Source organism: Lissotriton helveticus, chromosome 11, assembly GCF_964261635.1.
Source record: "Lissotriton helveticus chromosome 11, aLisHel1.1, whole genome shotgun sequence".
Lineage (NCBI taxonomy): Eukaryota > Metazoa > Chordata > Amphibia > Caudata > Salamandridae > Lissotriton > Lissotriton helveticus.
In genome coordinates this window covers 697149297-697167178 of record NC_136072.1, presented here as the reverse complement: position 1 = coordinate 697167178, position 17882 = coordinate 697149297, and the positions used below count along the sequence as shown (strand labels likewise).

At 39.8% G+C, this 17882-nt stretch overlaps 1 protein-coding gene across 1 annotated transcript in view; it reads left to right on the top strand.

Annotated features, from left to right (window-relative positions):
- The window catches only part of ZMAT4 (zinc finger matrin-type 4), a 2238825-nt gene that overhangs the window by 983341 nt on the left and 1237602 nt on the right, over positions 1–17882 (top strand). Inside the window, exon 4 of the mRNA XM_078665763.1 lies at positions 5229–5318. Coding sequence (XP_078521889.1) covers positions 5229–5318 — 90 coding nt within the window. The remainder of the gene's footprint in view (positions 1–5228; positions 5319–17882) is intronic.

Here is a 17882-nt window from a genome sequence, read left to right as displayed (position 1 = left end):
ATGCAGTAGATTCTTTGCAGCAAATGTTACCTATATTTGGGTTAAGAAGAGGATTTTCACATTCTATAGGTTTTGTTGTTTGGACCTGTGTCGATTTGTTCCTATTGTCAGTGCCTGGTTCTAACTGGAGTTTGCTTTTGTGAATAAAGTTTGAATATGCAGAGGTATTATTTGTAATCAAGAGAGCTTGATTGAAGTGGTGGAGCAGAGAATAGATGTTGGCGTTGAGCTTGGAGGTAGTGGCTATGACAAAAATGCATTCAAGCAGGGTACTGTGGGCATGATCTATGATTATGTGAATTGATTAGTTGCTTCTTCTATCTGTTGTGTGTGGGTGAGGTGGTGGAAATGGAAGGGGATGTTTGCATGGTCATGCAAGGAGAAGGCAAAACAAAAGGAGTACTATAAATTCAGATAAGCCAATGGTGCGCACAAGTTCTTCCATGGGGACATCAATTTCAAAGCAATGGTGGAGCTGATCAATAAAAGCTGGGTTGCCAGTCTTCATCATTTGACAAGCAAGAGAGCATGGGACATGATAAGCTGGACACTTAGCCTTTAGAGACAGAAGAGACTGTTGCAAGGTAAAGTGGCAGCTTTTTGATATTTGCTATTCAGAAGCAGAGAAGGGTAAAGAGGAAATTGTTTAGGAATGCCCCAAACAGATTGGAAGCAAAAGGTAGTACAGGAAGTATCCTGGCAGAGGGATATTTATATGCTCTTCCTGTGGAGGGGTCGGGCATGGACTGGGGACCTGCTCCCATGTGTTGGGTTTTACTTGCAGACAATCCCAATGCAATTTTACCAGCAGGATTTTCTGGCTGGTGAAATTGGGTCTGATTTTCCTACACTCAGGAAATGGGAGTGCAGGAACACTTGTACACTTATTATTGAGCACAGCAGTATCCTGCACAAGGATACTGCTCCATTTGTAATCGGGGCCTAAGTGGCTGTGCTATGTTAGTAATTTCTTCAGAGATGATTGACATTGCTAACTTCAGTTCCCCTGTCGTATGCCTCTTATAACTTGGCCCCAGTAGCCGTGTCTTCGTTGCTCTCTACATGTCTTCAATTGCAATTATGTCAGATTAGGTCTTTTCCACGCCCATTAGTACATTCTCTAGCATTCACAAAGGTTTGGGGGGTACTCATTTTTATTGATTAAGAAGTGTAATCACTTCAGCTGTGTTCTAATGATGCTATGTTGTTTTTTCTAATTTCAGCTTTTGTCCCAAACCTCATTTTTCTACTCTAATTCTCTGTTTCCCCAATCCCTTTCCATAGTCTCTTCCCTCCCCCATCTCTCCTTTACTCATCCCAGATCTCAACTTACTACTAGGATCCCCCAATTAACACTTCTGGGTTTCTTCCTTCTTGTATCCCTCCATTATTCTATACAATCCAGCTAACAGACTCACATGTCCTCCGCTCAAATAACTCGTACCTCCCTATACTACTACTTTACTCATATTTCCCAAAACAAATCCACCACTAATCCTTTTGGGTTCCAGAGTAGCATGCTACTCGCCGAAAAGCACTTTGATGCCTCATCAAGGGTAGTAAGATATATATATATATATATATATTTTTCCACGAACGGTCATTCAGGCGCACACGCTGCTGGTTCGGCTTTGGGGGAACGACCACACCCCCGGAAGTTGGAAACGCGTAGTGGCATGTCATAGACTTTGCAGCTGTCTACAAAAGAATAAAGAAAGAAGCAAACCACTTCTGGGTGTTCGGCGTATTCTGCTTGTGGAAACATATATATATATATATATATATATATATATATATATATATATATATATATATATATGTGTGTGTAAAATCGGCTCCACACAGCTTGGCACAGCACAGCGCGGCGTGACGCCAAAGGAAGGAGACGGACCAGCCAGCTACAGCAGAGATATTAACTTTTATTCACGAAAAACAGCAACGCGTTTCGGGCTTACTCTCCCTTTGTCAAGCTGGAGATTTTATGACAACTGCTGCTTTTATACATATGCTTTTTTAAAGTGAAACACCCTAAGTGGTGACATAGGCGATCACATGTTCATAGACATAGAAGAGATATCTAGGTATATCCAAATGTCGTCTATTTAGCTCATAATTTAAAAAAAAATTAAATATAAGAATGACATCAGATAATACAAAATTGCGGGATAAATCCCGATGTTCTATTAGCATTGGGCTGGGATTACATGTAAAATGCAAAAAGATAACAGTATAAATACAGATTTGATACATTGTCCATGATATCCCAATAGAACTAATCTAATTTTTCCATGGTATGTTTAGTGCAAAAGCCATACAGAAGCAGCAATAGAATAGGAAAAGTGCATGAGTGACTGTGTAAAGATCGTGCAAAAGGAAGCAAGAAAAATGTGCAAAACTGCAAAAGGTTAGAGACTAATTGATTAAGTAACACAGGATACTCAGGTCCCTGAAATCCATACATTAAAAATCTATCATAACAACCTTAAAAGCAGTAAAAACAGTGATAAAACCATGTATGTGTATAAAAAAACTATTGGTTATACAATAAATATATCATACACCATACACAAACATGTGTGACAAATCATCATATGTATATAATCAAAAGATCGAAATAGTAAAAGTCATACTAATTCAAAAGGGAGAAAATGGTATCCCGTTACCTAAAAGATAAGAAAAAATGATAAAATTAATTAAAATAGAATAGAGAAACATCTATATGTGCAATAGGTATTTACAAAGGATTTGCAGATTTACAACAATATGTAAAAAATGATAAGATATAGTATTATATACATGTGGATAATTCAGTATTGACATTTCAGACAGTATTGGTTTTGCAATAAAGTGCACTCAATGATAGGGAACCTAACCATTGAGTGCAAAATATGGATTTTTATAAAATGAAGGTATAAACACACGGTTTCAATCACCTAACAGATTTCTTACATATATTATAAAAAGTGATGCATTTCTTCCGTATTGTTTAACCCATTGGGCCATCGGCTGTCAAATTCCAATATCATTTTCGTCTCCAACTGCCTCAATTTAAGGTCGCGATCTCCCCCTCTTCTAAGCTGAGGAATAGCTCCAACTACGTAGTATTTAAGGCAAGTCAAGTCTTTGTTGTGTACAGACTTGAAATGACGGGCAAAGGGGTAAGCTGGATCACTATGTATAATGGCTCTTAGGTGGCGGCTCCTCGAGGGAGTGCTACGGGCCGTGAGACGGGTTGGGGGATGGGCAGGGTGGAGGATAGTAAACGCCAGAATGTAGCGAATGGAGTTGTGCATATGAAAAAATGAATAAAATTAATTACATTGCACGTGCTGCAAAACCAAATCGATGATGCAGCGCGCATCTCATGAATTGTATGGTTGTGAGGGTATCATTATTTGTGTAATCAATTTAGATTAAATTCGAAATTATTCATTACACAACAATTACAGCAAACCACTCTGCATGGGTAATTAGCAGAGGATATAACTAAAGCACATCTACACTAACAGTTTATTTAGATAGTTGCAGCTGGCAATATTGTGTTATCAAATTATCAAAGTGCTTGTCATTGTAGGCGGCCAAGGTGTCTTACAACTTTGCAAATGTATAAATAGATCTTAAAACCTGACAACAAATATCTATGAAGTTCATAATCTTGATGAATCAAAAGCAGGTGCCCTGAGAAGCGGGCATTCCAAGAAACAAATGAACTGTAGCACAAAAAACAGAAGAGACTGAAAATGTTGATGAAGAATGGATCTAGAGGGGATGGCTTAAATACACTTTGATGGTCACTTATCAAAAGACCAGGCTTGTGATAAGTGATGTAAAAAGTAATCTTAGCATATGAATTCTGTTGCATATTTACTAAACCACATTACACATTATATGAAATGAATTGAATTCGTACCTGTATAGCGCACTTATACCCTGAGGTGTTTGGCGCTGTACGCATACCGCTGTGGAACCCTTCCTGGCTTTTCCCTATGAAATGCCCACTCCTCGGCACCCCCAAGGTGAAGCCAGGCATCCCAGCACTGTTGGGGTCGTTGTGGAGATTAAGCAAGCTATTGCCCAGAGTTGCAGAGTGGGACCCATGATTAGAATGGGCACCAAGGCGAGAATTATCAGGTCAGAGGAAATTAAGCCCAAGACCTGCCGAGGCGGGAATTGAACCCTGGTCCCGGGCAAAACCTCTGCATCAGGGGCTGCCGCTCTAACCATTGAGCCACACTTCTCCATATATATCACAATAATACCTATATGAAGAATGTATACACTGTAATAAAACATATGATGTACATGTGTAATCAATACTAAGTTAAGCACATTTTTGTCAATTCAAAATGTGCACTCGAGCAAACGGATGTATGAAATGCAAAAGAGGCACATAAGCAGAACCTTTAAAGCTCATTTCAATGCTGTGCATCAAGGACATGCATGACAACCCAAATACATTTTTTGTTATTACCTTTTAATAATTTTTAGGATATCTACTGCTGTCGACTAGTGTGAAATCGGAGAATGTTTTTTGTTGATGGAACAAGATAGGGTACACTGAGCCATTCAACAAGGCGGACCACATAATGGCATGAAATTTGTTCACTATGGAGAATAATGTTGACATTGGCAATTGTTTTGCTTTTGGTTTACCCTCATGCACGTCCTATGGATTCAAAGTTATTAGAAAGCTTTTATGTACTTTTTTTCCCCTCTCTATTATAATTGTTTTTATGCTTTTTATTATCATGATGTATTTGCTGCAATTGCACTTTAATGGTCTCTTGACCGAAATAAAGTATTTACTACATGCAATTCCAGTGCAATGGCCTCATTTCTGTCTGGCTAATTTCACTGTGAGTGACAGCATTCTGCACTTTCACAAGTAACCTATCCACATAAAAAGTAGTTCCCTTCAATGCCTGTAATTATAATGGCAATGTGTGCTTTTTGAGACCAAAACTTTTTTTGCTTTTACGAGAGCCCAGGATCTACCCCCAAAATAAAGTTTTGCCAAGGCCTTGACAAAGTAAAATATGCGTTGACAAAACAGCTGGCAGTCAACACAGACCTATAGGCATTGTCAGAGGTTGTTCTTGCTTGCATAAGGACCCAGAACATCCTAGCTATGCTGCTGAGCTGTCAAGCGGTTATTGGAAGTGTTGTTTTTAATTTAGCAAAACGACCTAGTATTTCTTGTTTTAATTCAGTGATTCGATATTTTTCAGAGTCGGAAACACGCAAGCAAAGTTCGGCTCTACTATATGCTTCATCCGGTTGATGGAGGATGCCCAGCAAAAAAACTCAGATCTGAAAATGTGAGTATTTGGCTAACACCCCACCTGTAATCTTTGGCAATCACTCGCAAGAGATGCTTTTGATGAGCTGTCTAGAAAGACGATTTTAGTGATTGTACTGTAAATGTGGAATGAGCATTCACTGGTAGCCCCGTTTTATTATTTATTGGCGGCGTTTTGCGTCAGAGGATAAACGAGCCTAACATGATTGCAACTGGCTTTGGTTCCTTTTAGCACTTGACATTCACAATCCACAGCCTATGATTGCAGACATTTGTGGTCATTTTCAAAATGGACCCTAATACTCGATGAACTGTGCGGAAGTGTTTGACTGCATGAAAACGAATATCTGCTATGCTATTTAGAGAAATCGCAGTGAACAGCGTTTGGAATAAAGAAAGGCTACATCAATTTTCGTTTGAAACACATTTGACCGAGCAATGAAAAAAAAAAAATGATTATTTACCTGTGGTAAACATTGAAGGCCTTTGTGCTTCAGTGTTTGAAGACGGGCATAAAAAGACATGGCGCTCTTATTATTGTCATAACACCTCATTTAGAGTAACTGGTGACGTTATGACACACCACATGGCCTTCTGCTTAGTTGTTTGACTTTTTAAGACCATGTCGCAGTCGGCCATTTTTATTTTTGGGATTTTCAAGGCCAACCGAACGTTGTGGCTGTAAAAGCGCGTCTGCAGGTCGACCCTCTCCTTGTACGCCTGCCAGTAATCCGGAAAAGGGTGCCAAGCAATCGGAAATAGTTTTCTACAGTTTTTAAAAGTGACGGTGTCTAATTGCATATACGTATACCCAAGCAATGGTGAAGCGAGCGCATGTATAATACATGTTATATATTGTATGACTAGCTTTATTTCATTAAGTGAAAATGATCAGGAACTATTAACCCAGCAAGGGGAAAGCATGGGTGAAGCCCCTAAACTGCCCCACCGATGTAGGTTCTAAACAATTAACGCTTTGGTGAGGAGGCGCAAATCGAGATAAATATCATTGAGGTCACTACAAATATCTCCTTTCCTTTAACAAAGCAGATCATACAAGAAGGGAAATGAGGTCAGACTGTCAACGCCAAAGAGTGTTTTTCCATATTGTTGGTGATCCACAACCAGGCATGGTGCTTGGTGATGGACACGCTGAGCCTTTCCTCTTGTGCCCAAATTCTGTCCTATTGTGTAATTTGTGGACTGTGAGAGGAACATGAGAGTTATACAAATCATGAGGATATGAAGAAATGAGAACAGTTCCCTGCTCTTTAATGAATTCTGGCCATATGTAGGAAGCCTAATTGCGCTCGCAAATGCTGAAATTCGCAGAATTTCAGCATTTGCGATCGCAATTAGGGCAGTGTGTTATGTAGCACACAAAAACCCACATGTAAAATAAGGACTCGCAAAATTTGAGATTCCTTATTTTTCTATTGCATTTAAGGAATCGCAAATTGCGATTCCTTAACCCCTTCGATGCTTGTGACGGAACGGTTCCGTCATGAGCGCCGGTTGGGCTGTGCTTATGACGGATCCGTTCCGTCACGGCCCCGCCCGTTTTTTAGAACCTTCAGCACAGCGCGAAAATTCGCGCCGCGCTGAAGGTGTTAAATGCAATGTAGGAAGCACCCAAGTTGTGCAAATTTTGGCTCAAGGAATCACAAAATACCACCAACTGCAGGTTGGTGGAATTTTGGGATTTCTTTAAAAAATGCACTTTTTTGCATTTTTCAAAGTGCCATGTGGGTCACATACATGCCCTTAGGGTATGTATGTGGGCCACATGTGCACACATGTTAATTTCAGGGCTGCAAAAGGGTGTCCTATTGACACCCTTACAACTCCGAAATTGCATTCTCGATTTGCGATTCTCTAATTGAGAATCGCAAATTGTGAATGTCTTCCCATTCATTCCTATGGGCCTCCTAGCCCATAGGAATGAATGAGAAGGTATTCCTTATTTGCGAATCTCAATTTGCGATTCGCAAATAAGGAGTAAGTGGGATTCGCAAAAAAATGTGCTAATCCTACCTACATTGCGTTTTACGATTCTCTAATTACGATTCCCAAAAAAACACAATTTGAGAATCGCAAAACACAAATTACCTACATATGGCCTTATGCCCTTTGCTTGTCTTTTGTATAGGGCAACATTAAATACATCCCTCCTACTGCCAGCCGCGGATGCTGCAGGTAAGAGTGGTGGGGCCTGGTGAGGGGGGATTTAGAGAGACAACCACAAGGGAAAACTAAATAAACCGTTAATATTCCCTCATGGTTGTCTCTCGAAATCCCCCCTCACCGGGCCAACCACTCTTTGCAGCGGCCGTGGCTGCCTACTGCCATCCTTCAGTTTTACCCTGGATGCTTGATACTCTTTGTTTTTCGTGTTTCCTTATCTGTTGGTTAAATTATCTGTATATGGTCTAGCTTTACTACCCAAACCAGACGTGGTTTTTTTCTTTCACCTGTTCTCAGAAATCATTTATCCACCAAGGTGCTACTTTTTTATGTGGCTTCAGCATTCTCAGCAGTTCAAAGGGAGATAAATGTGTAGATTTATATTCTGTGGTTCAATGTGCCCTTAACATGTTATTTTTAGTTGTATTTCTACCTCACCCCTATTGCTGCCTTCAGCTATTTGGATAGTACCTTTTATTACACAGTTCATTCTCTGTGCCACGTCTTTGCTTTTTTAGATAATCTGGTGTATCTGTAAAATGTTAGGTATTGTTCTTACTCAGGTAATCCTTTATTTATTGTGAAGTAAACTGCACTCCATTCTCGGTGACAGTTACTTCCAGTAGTTCTTCTTGTTGGAATATTGTTTTCATGAATTTCACTGTAGTTGGTGTTATGAATTTCATAAATTTTACTACCACCCATTTACTTTTATTATCCCCTGTCACAGTTGCAAATCTAAAATGTTGTGGTACAAGTATATTGGTCCTATGAACCCCAGTCTCAGTTTCTGGCACACTTCTTCAGGAGTGTCCACAGCAGAATTCAGTGCTGCATGTGTTCACAATCCTTTGTCTCTTTGAATGGATACTGCACATTTGTCAGTCCACTCCTGTACATCGTTGACTATACCAGTAAAAACCGGTCAGGAAAAAAGTTGACATGGAGCTCTGGACAAAAAAAAAGAACAGAAGAGGGTGCTAGTTATTGTCACCTTATGGTATGAGTTATAGTTACTTATGATAACTGTAACTGGTGAATTTCAGTGGTTTTGATACATTTAAAATGGCAAGTTGTAACTGACTATTTCAGCAAATTATAAAGTCACTTTAACATGTGTTGCTTAAAGTGAATTTCTAGGGTTGAAACGTACAGCAATATTTTATGGTCATGCGTTAAGTAAACCCCCCTGCTACGCACTGTCTCTGGCTGTGTGCAGCAGGGGTGGGCAAACGGTCTATCCTGCGGCCAGGTGATGCACCTAAACCCCCTGCCGGCAACCATCTGCACACCTTGCACAGACTTTAGTCAGGTCTGGCAGGGGGTCTGCCACAAGGCCTGTACCATGGACAAGCACTGCTTCCAACCACTTGCATGCAACTAACCCCACACCATGTACAGCCTTCTGGAATGTTCAGCATGTGGTTGGTCTCACAGGTCCTGGCTGCACTTAGCTAGACTTACTGACTTTGCCAAAGAGTCACAACACCAAAATATAAAAAGTGACCCTATAATCATCTTTCTCCAAAACTCACCAATATTTTTAATCTAGTGTACATTTCAGTAATTCACACAATACAATGTTCAATAACAATGGTTAATTTAATATTTTTTAATAAACTTATAATGCCTGTGGGTATTTCTTTTAAAATTGCGTTTTGTAGGCGGAAAATGCTTAAAGAAAGACTCATTGATTCGAAATTGTTACTTATTTCAGGAATAGCAGTGGCTTTGTAATGCAAGAGTCTCTTTTGTAATTCACTAGGCATTGGAATGTTTATGCTGTGTCAATAAATTAGATATAGCATTGTATCCATCCGATGAATGATCAAAAACATTATTTTGACTGACTAATTTAAATAGCAACTGAAAGACATTATCATCTTTCTGTCATTTCTCTTTGTTTGGGCTTGAGTCATCCACGCCTATATTTACCAACAGAGCATCATGTTGTGGTATGAAAAAAATGGCAGATACTTTTTATTTGACAAAGCAGCAGCTGTTCTTCATATGACCTATGGTGCCAGTGACATAAATACAACTTATTAAAATAATACTGCAAATTACACTTAAAATTTCTAGGGACTGAATTCCAGTGTCAAAGCTATTCAAGACGGAGAGCAATCTGGCAGCCATTAAAAGGGATTTAAAAACTCCCTGCCAGTGCAACCCCTTTGCATAATATTGCTTAAACATATACAAGAGATCAAACCATTGTCTCGCCATAGAGCCAAACTAAATTTAGATGTCCACCATTAGCTCTTAAGATATTTCTTAATATGATTTACACACATTTAGTGAAATAGTTTCATTGCTTGCAAGACTCTTACAGTTGCAAGTATCTTGTATAATACAATCTGAAAATAAGATTTTTTTCTTATAACATATTCAAAACAATCATGTGTTTGTAAAGCAAGACTACTGAAATGTATACGACTTCATATATATTATAATAAAATACTGGGAATTTCTTATTCTGTGAACAACATGGGAGGCCTTGTTCAAAGAGGCTTTGTTAGCTAGTGCGTTGGGGCAAAAGTCAATATTTTTAAAGATGATTTAATTCCTTTCAAGTTGCTAGTGAGTGAATCATACATTAAGCAAAGGTTCATTAGATAAATGATTGGAAATGTATATAGCTCATCATTGTGAACCAATTTACTTCAAGGAACTTGTGTCATCAACACAAGTTTTACAAATTATTTGATTTAGGGTTCAGCACGATTTTGATTTTAACATTAAAATTGGGATCAAAAGTGGGAATTTGCACAGCCTTGCAGATACGCTCATATATACTTTTTTAAATAGATCTTTCCTGTTGAAATAGTTTTCTCACATAAATACACTTTTGGAGGTAGTGATTGTGCTACAATTCATTTTTGTAACTATGTGAACTAACTGAAGTTAACAAAAATAGCACATTTTACAAAACAGCTTTAAAATGTGTTTTTCCTCAACTTATGCATACCCCATATATGTAAACACTCTTTGTTAATCTTGAGGATTAATTTGAGACACATTTTCACAAGCAATGTTAGAGCAAACCTGCTGCAGTGTCATTACTTGGTAAAATATTAGTAAATGTAAAGGATAATGCACTAGCAATAACCCAGTAATGAATACCAATAAAGTACATCACACTGGCAAAGGAATCGATTACACATCTGAAGATGTATGATTTCAATAACGATTTTTCTTTGTTCATTAATTGGCTTTATTCTGACTCCTATGATTATACCTATTTGGGCCCCAACCTGAGTTTGTGGATAAATCTAGTTTACAACTAGTGTGCAAATGCTGTACTTTTCTTCACACACATTTCTCCAGGAAAACCTTTGTGGATTTGTGTGAGTCAATTCAAAAGAGGTATTTGTATTTCACAGAACCGGTGTCACGTTCACGAAAATGGGAGATCTTGGACTGAGCCCCATAACGGTCCTATATTTTGCTGGAATTTAGAGTATAATCTTCCCATTTAACACAGCTATAACTCCCAGGCAGTCATGATACATGTTTATTGAATCGTAAGCCAGTCAACGCACATTAGCTTTTACAACAGCTCTGAAGCATTACTATTAATGGTAATGTTGATGGACGTTTTTATTTAGTGACAGAACAAAGTCATGGCTAGTGCAGGGACATTGATCACTACGAAAAGGCACGCCTCTTGTGGCCAATTCTAAATAGGGCTGGCCACATTTTCTATTAAAAGAATGTACACTTGCATTACTCCAGATCTTAGGGACACTTCTGAAGATGTGTCTTGGCTGCATGTACTGTTCTACCAATGCTTAGTGCTTGAATTTAAAAAGTGTACGGAACATACATTGATTTGATATCGTGCATGCCTTTTGTACCATGTGCATACATCTTGTACCGTTTTCATGCAGATGACCACTGCAAGTAAAACATGTAACAGGGGCATTTTGTATTAAAATTACAGATATTATTCAAATTTTTTTTATTTTGCAAATTCACCTACTCCTAATTCTAAACAGAATTCCCCGCTTGTTGTTGGTTGGGGACCTCTTAAAATTGGGAATGAAATAATGAGCAAAAGCAGAACTATATTTTCTCAAATGATTTATCGTAGTGCTTGTGGTGAGTAACCATTTGGTGCATAAATGTCAGATTCAATGGGTAGTTAGTTGTACGTTCTAATTAAGGTCCCTTCAAACATTTTTTCTTATACCTTGCACTACAGAAGCATTCACTGACATGTGATGCAGAGCTGTAGTCATTCAACAAAAGTATGTGTTTATTTATTTATTTATTTGTTTCTTAACTAGTTTCATCGAGCCCTGCATGTAGCCTTGAGGTTGCAGTAGGCTGGTTAGGTTGGATGAGAAAAAGTACAGGTTGTGGCCCTGTAATTCCTTTCAAATTAGAGTAGGGGAGTCCATATTATGTTATTTCCTTGCCACAACCTCTATACAAGTGGAGTTAAATTAGAGGCATGAATTATAAGTCTAAAGAATTTGTACACTCTTTGAGACAATTGAACATATTTCTGGCATTTTTTTCACAAATTAAAATGTAGGTTATTTTAAATTAATTGAATTGCCTTGATAATAACAGGCAATGCAAGAACAGCATGCTGAATTCCCTATAACTGCTCATAAATAAAAATCCTAGGTCAATAATTCATTCCCACCCCAGCTCCACCTCAGCTACAATAAGCAATAAGTCTCTCCTAGTAAATGCTTGTTACCCGGATGAACTACTATCAATTTACAAGGTAATTAAGTGTCTTTAAGTGGCACTTTGTGTTTTGAAGTATAAGAGAACTTAACACCAAACTCGGTAAATCCAACACTGCATATATCTTTCCAAAGGGTGGAGTCCCCTGTTGACAAGGTCATTACCTCTCTGATTTACTCAGTACCCTTCTAGCGTATGAGTCTCCACTCACTAGCCCTCAAATAATTTCGGTGGGAAATGCACCGAATTTGGAAATGTAGGGGTATTGGTTAAAATCAACCTTCTTGTGTTAAAACTGAAAACTTTGATGGTTTCTGATATGCATGAAAGGAAATGGATCAACTAGAGCACAGGGTTTAGAGTCAAAATCTGATCTCTGCAGTTTAATACGCCAGAATAATGCCATATGACACATATATATCTCCTGAACAGGCGCCTAGGTGAGGGGCGCGCTTAGTTGCGCCACAAGACTGAGCCTTCTCCAGCTAAGAAGGGGGGTGATAACGGCACTACTGTGGTCGTGAGTAATACCACAAACAGTATGGGCTGGGGTGCCCCAGTTAAGTCAATGATCACTTCTGTAGAGCTGAACCGTAATATTGCAGGTTTGGTTTGGTTTGCTTCAGCAGGCTTTGCTCCAGTTAGGTAAAAGGAAGCAGTTACATTGGGATGGGGTGCATCTGTCAGTAATAGGCACAGGAGCTCTTTAACCACCCTTTACTTGTAGCAATTTAGGAGCACTGTCAGAAGCCGGTGGGGGGGGGGGAGCAATGAGCCAGACAGCTTCTCCTCCTGTGGCAGAGCACTGACAGTAAACAACAAAGAGGGATGCACAACAATGGAAGTTCAGCAACTGTATGGGCCCTAGGAGAGGGTAGGATCCACGTTTGCAGAGAGTAGGTGGTAAAGAGAGACTGGCCTGCTGGTAGCCCTGGACTCTACTGCCCTAACCCGCAACGTATGGACTGAGTAGAACCATGGGGAGGAGGCCTGTATTCAGGTACCCCGGTGGACCGGTGTGCTATGCGGTGCCCTGCATTTCAAGTAATGCAACTGTTTGCTGTAGCGCGTTCGGGCCTGCTGGCACAATGTGCGCAGCTGAGTGGGGGCTTGGCCGACTGAGTCGGCCAAGTTCAATTTTACAGCCAAGCTCAACTACAGGTGTAATGTTGTGCATCATTTTCTTACTGCCTTTGACATATCGTTGTGGCTAAAGTGTATGGCCAAACTGAAATGCAAGTGTAATGTTGTGCCTAATTCACTTAATGCCTTTGACAGGTTGATGTGGCTAAAGCATGATGCTGTGAATAATTTTAGATATATCCAAACAGGATAGTTTCTCCTATTGGTATGAGATGAATTACCTGGTTTGATGTGAATAAAAAAAGGCTACGCCTCGGACAACATGCTCTGTTTTTGAGAGTTCTTTGGCACTGCAGGGTGAGAAATAAAGGAATTGGGGAGGAGTGACTGTTGCGTTGTGCGCATACTATATGTAATTGTGATGCTTTATATGGACTTCATCCAGAGTTATTGCATTCAGAAGAACATCTATAACAGCTCCTTAAAATTGCATAACAGTTATGTAGATGTTCAGCTCATTGGAAGAGTTAGTTGAGCCACACAACAGTGGTTTTTCAATTATTATGAATATAAATGGGACAATTGAAGGTGCCACACTTTGCAGACTGTGAAATGCAATTACAACTCTCAATAGGCTCTCAGAACAGCATCGATCAGGTGACTAATCTTATTAGCTCAGCCTTAACATCTTTGCAAAAGTCATGAGCGTGTTTAGCTTTTAGCTCCCATGAAATGCTTTCAATACAGAAACCCAAGCTTGTATGTAGCAATAAATGTATTGAACAAGAGCCAAAAACAGAAGAAAAAATCTTTCTTGTGTTTTTCTGTTTTTAACTTTGTATTGGGATGTTTATTTCCAAGCTAAATGAACTCTAACATCTAGTTTTAATTTGCATTGATTCCTAGAATCAAAATATAGCTGGGAGATTTATCAACTTTTTGTGCTGCCACGAAGTCACACAAAGTGTAAAGAAGTGTTGATAAAGTATTTGTTTTCAAGCCCAAACATTTTGTATTGAAAAGTTGCCCTTAAGATAGCTCAAGTAGCACTTTGTGCTGCTTTGCGCTACTTTATATCAAGGGAGTTTCTATGGGTGGTACCTGGGCGTTACCGCTACAACCCATGGTTGGTATGGATTGGCTTTGAGAGTAGAGGCCAGTGCTTGGGACTAGTGGAGAGGCGGGAGAGTGGCGAGGTGAGGGGGGCCATAGGGTCGTGAACAGAGGGGGGGAAATACATTTTTTTTATTTTTTTTAAAAACTTACCTTCAGCCAGCCGCGTCACGATACTCTGCTCCCTTTCTTCTGGCACAGCTCCCAGAATGCCCTATGGCAATCCTGAAGCTACTCTCACATGAGAGCAGGCTCAGGATTGGCCTGAGCGCCCTTGATTAGTTCTCCAGGACAGACTGGTAGTCTGTGCCTGCTCTCTCCAACCCCAGCAATGCAGCTGGGGTTGGAGAGAGATTCACTGCCCATGATGGTTTGGCCGGCCTGAGACAACCAGCCAAACCATCATGCACAGTCAAGGGAGTGCACTACCTTTCAACTCAGTGCTGTCACCCTCTGGGCCCCGCACCCAAGACTCGGCAGGAAAGGAGACATAGTTGGGGGGATGCTCATCTGCTATAGCGGAGGAGCCGCCGCTGGCTTTGCATCTTAAGATAACACCTCCATGAAAAAGGTTTTAAGTAGCAGAATTGTTAACATTTCTCTAAACATTTGAGTCATCAGATGTGTGCTGCAATGTAAAGCAATGAGTTAATGTGTGAAATGTTAAAAAAAGGTGTAAGCATAGGAGATTTTACTGGGGGAATTACCCTTTAAAGTACTAAAACCTATGCTAAACAGGACATACACGCACCATTGCGCTAGGGTACCAATATGTAAGACTGGCTCTAGGCGGCTGGCTTTTGCACCAATGCAGGGGAAGAGCACAGCAGCAGACCATAATTTGTAGTTAGAGCTATACCATAGTAAGCTCCTGTGACTGCTAGCGTGGCTGATCACCCCGTGCAACAACTATGTACATGCGCTTGGAACTTCTGACAGTATTCGACTATCTGGTAAAATAACAATGGTTTGAATTGTCTAAGAGGCCTTGCTTAGACAATAAAAGATAACAGTAACTTTTATACTAGTCCTGCATAGGCAAGGAATATGGAATCACCCATTGGTCATAGAATGTAGAAAAGCTGCTCCACGTTTCTGTGGTGAGCCTGCACCTGTGTTTAAGTTTAAGAATTTCTGTTCTTCTGTGAACAGAATACTGTTGACCCCATATTGTGCATCTCAGTAGTGCTACTTTTTTTTTCTATACTATGTTATGTTTTTGGTGTAATCAAAGTACTTCCCTCTTCTTAAAAGAAAAGCACTGGGCTGGAACTTCTTTTGCACCTCTTGTTTGGATAGTTGATTTATCCCCCCATATTAACTCTCTAAAATGCCTTAGAATGCTTGTCCTCGTTACAAGTAATGGTGTACTTGTTCCAGTTTGCAGGGATATAATAGAATGTAAACCAGAATAACAGTGGTAAAAAGCCCCAAGCACTACAGCTGAAGTCAAGTAACCAATACTAGTGCTGTGATTCCTCAAACAGGTTTTGACAGCTAAATATGAATGGCTGTTGCTTCTGATAGCTATGTAGATCACATTTATATCACAGAGTTCTATAGTGAACCAAGCTAGGTTTAGCAACAGTTGGCAGAAGTCTGGGGTCACCCTACAAGGAGGGCACATTTCTCATAAGGTGCAACAATCTTCTATCTCTTAAAACCTGGTAAACCCTAAAGCGATTACCCGTCATATCATCCCATCTCCATAGTTGACACTGAAATGAAGATATTTGCCAATGTCATTACAACCAGATTAGCCAAGTTATTTAACCAAGGACCAAAATAGCTTCATGCCAACCAGAGGCACTGGACATTCTCTTAGGTGATTCCGTCTCTTACTAGCTAGAGCAGAAGAATTGGAAAATTAAAGTGTCCTTTTACTGGTTGCCATCAGGAAACCCTTTGATTCAGTGCACTGGATATTCTTACTCCAGGTGCTGCACGAAAAGTACTGCGTGGCCTATTTCCACATACTCATTGAAACACTATACAATGATCCTTGGGCACAGATCAAGGTGAATGGCTCTCTTTCAAATCCCTTTTCCATACAGAGAGGGATGCGCCGGGATTCCTCTCTCTCCTTTACTCTTTGTTTTAGTAAAACTGATAAGACAACCCTCCTGCATTGTTGTATATGAATTTAGGACCCTAGTGTAATTTTCCCGATTCATGCCCATATGTAGGTATAAATCACCCTATCCTTATATAGGCATAGAAATCATAACCATATTTAGACTTAGCCTATGCAGTCCAAATACGGCATGGCTACTTCTACTAGTTCTGAAAATAAACAACGATTTCTTGGAAAAACCCGCCTTCAGCAGTCAGGGACTTCCCCTTGCTTGAATATTGATTTATCCAAGAACTCATGGAGTTATCAAAGAACTGAGTCTTTGATGACGTTATTATGTCCAACCTTACGTCAAACTAGGCACCTTCAAGGTATAAATATGCCCACACTTGCCCAGGCAAACACACGGTGGTTTGAAGCAGTTCGACTATCTACCTACTCGACACAGCTTTCCGAAGCAAGTGCCGAAGGAAGCCGACCCTCCAGCAGACGCACTGAGAAAGACGCTGTCTTTTGTCTTGCCGAGAAATCCGGCTCCAGTGTTTCCAACCTACCCTTGTGGGTTGTTGGGAAATCGAGTCCTGAGAGAGAGATTTCAGACCTCCTTCATTCTAAACCAAGGTACGGAGCTGATTACCCTTAGAGAATTCTTGGATTAGATTCTTGGCAAAGAATACTGAAACTAAGCTACACCTCACTTACTTCTTCCCTTTTACTAGACCTAGGTTAGGTACACCGGGGTAGGCGTATTTTAGAAGCACCAGTTGAGTACTTTTAGTTTTTATTTATTAATGTATGTATTCTATGTATTTTATGGCTTAGAAACCATACCATGATTTTACAGTATTATTTTATAATACTCTTCGTACTGTACGCATTGTACTTTGCAACCAGTATTACGATTGTAGCAGTTCATTTCCTCTGCATGAGAAAGACTGTTCAATAAATACCTTTTTATTGAAAACGCCTGTCTCTCTATTTCTCTGCACCTGCACGATTGACTGAGTGAAATAACTATCTATTGTTTCTGCGACTCTAGAGATACATTTCTTATTGTTGGGAAACAAAGTTGTCATGTTTATGCAGTTGTCAGAAACTAATCCCTTCTTGTTCATTCGAGAAAGTTTCTAGTGACCTCTGAGCTAGCTGGCACACACAATTAAGTCTAGTATATTCGATAGAGACCTTGTAGACCTCAGTCCTACGTCAAATCTATAGGATATATTATTCCAGTACGCAGAGCCTATTTGGAATAGAGGAACTACACTACAGCATCAGTAGGTTCAAATTGAGAGATGGCCACAATGGTTTTGTCATGCTATGTGCAGAGTACATCCTCTTGTTTGTACAACAGTCAGATACAACAATTCCACAACATCAGTTTTAGATGTAAATTGGGAGAAATCCACGTTAGGGCAGATTAAGGGA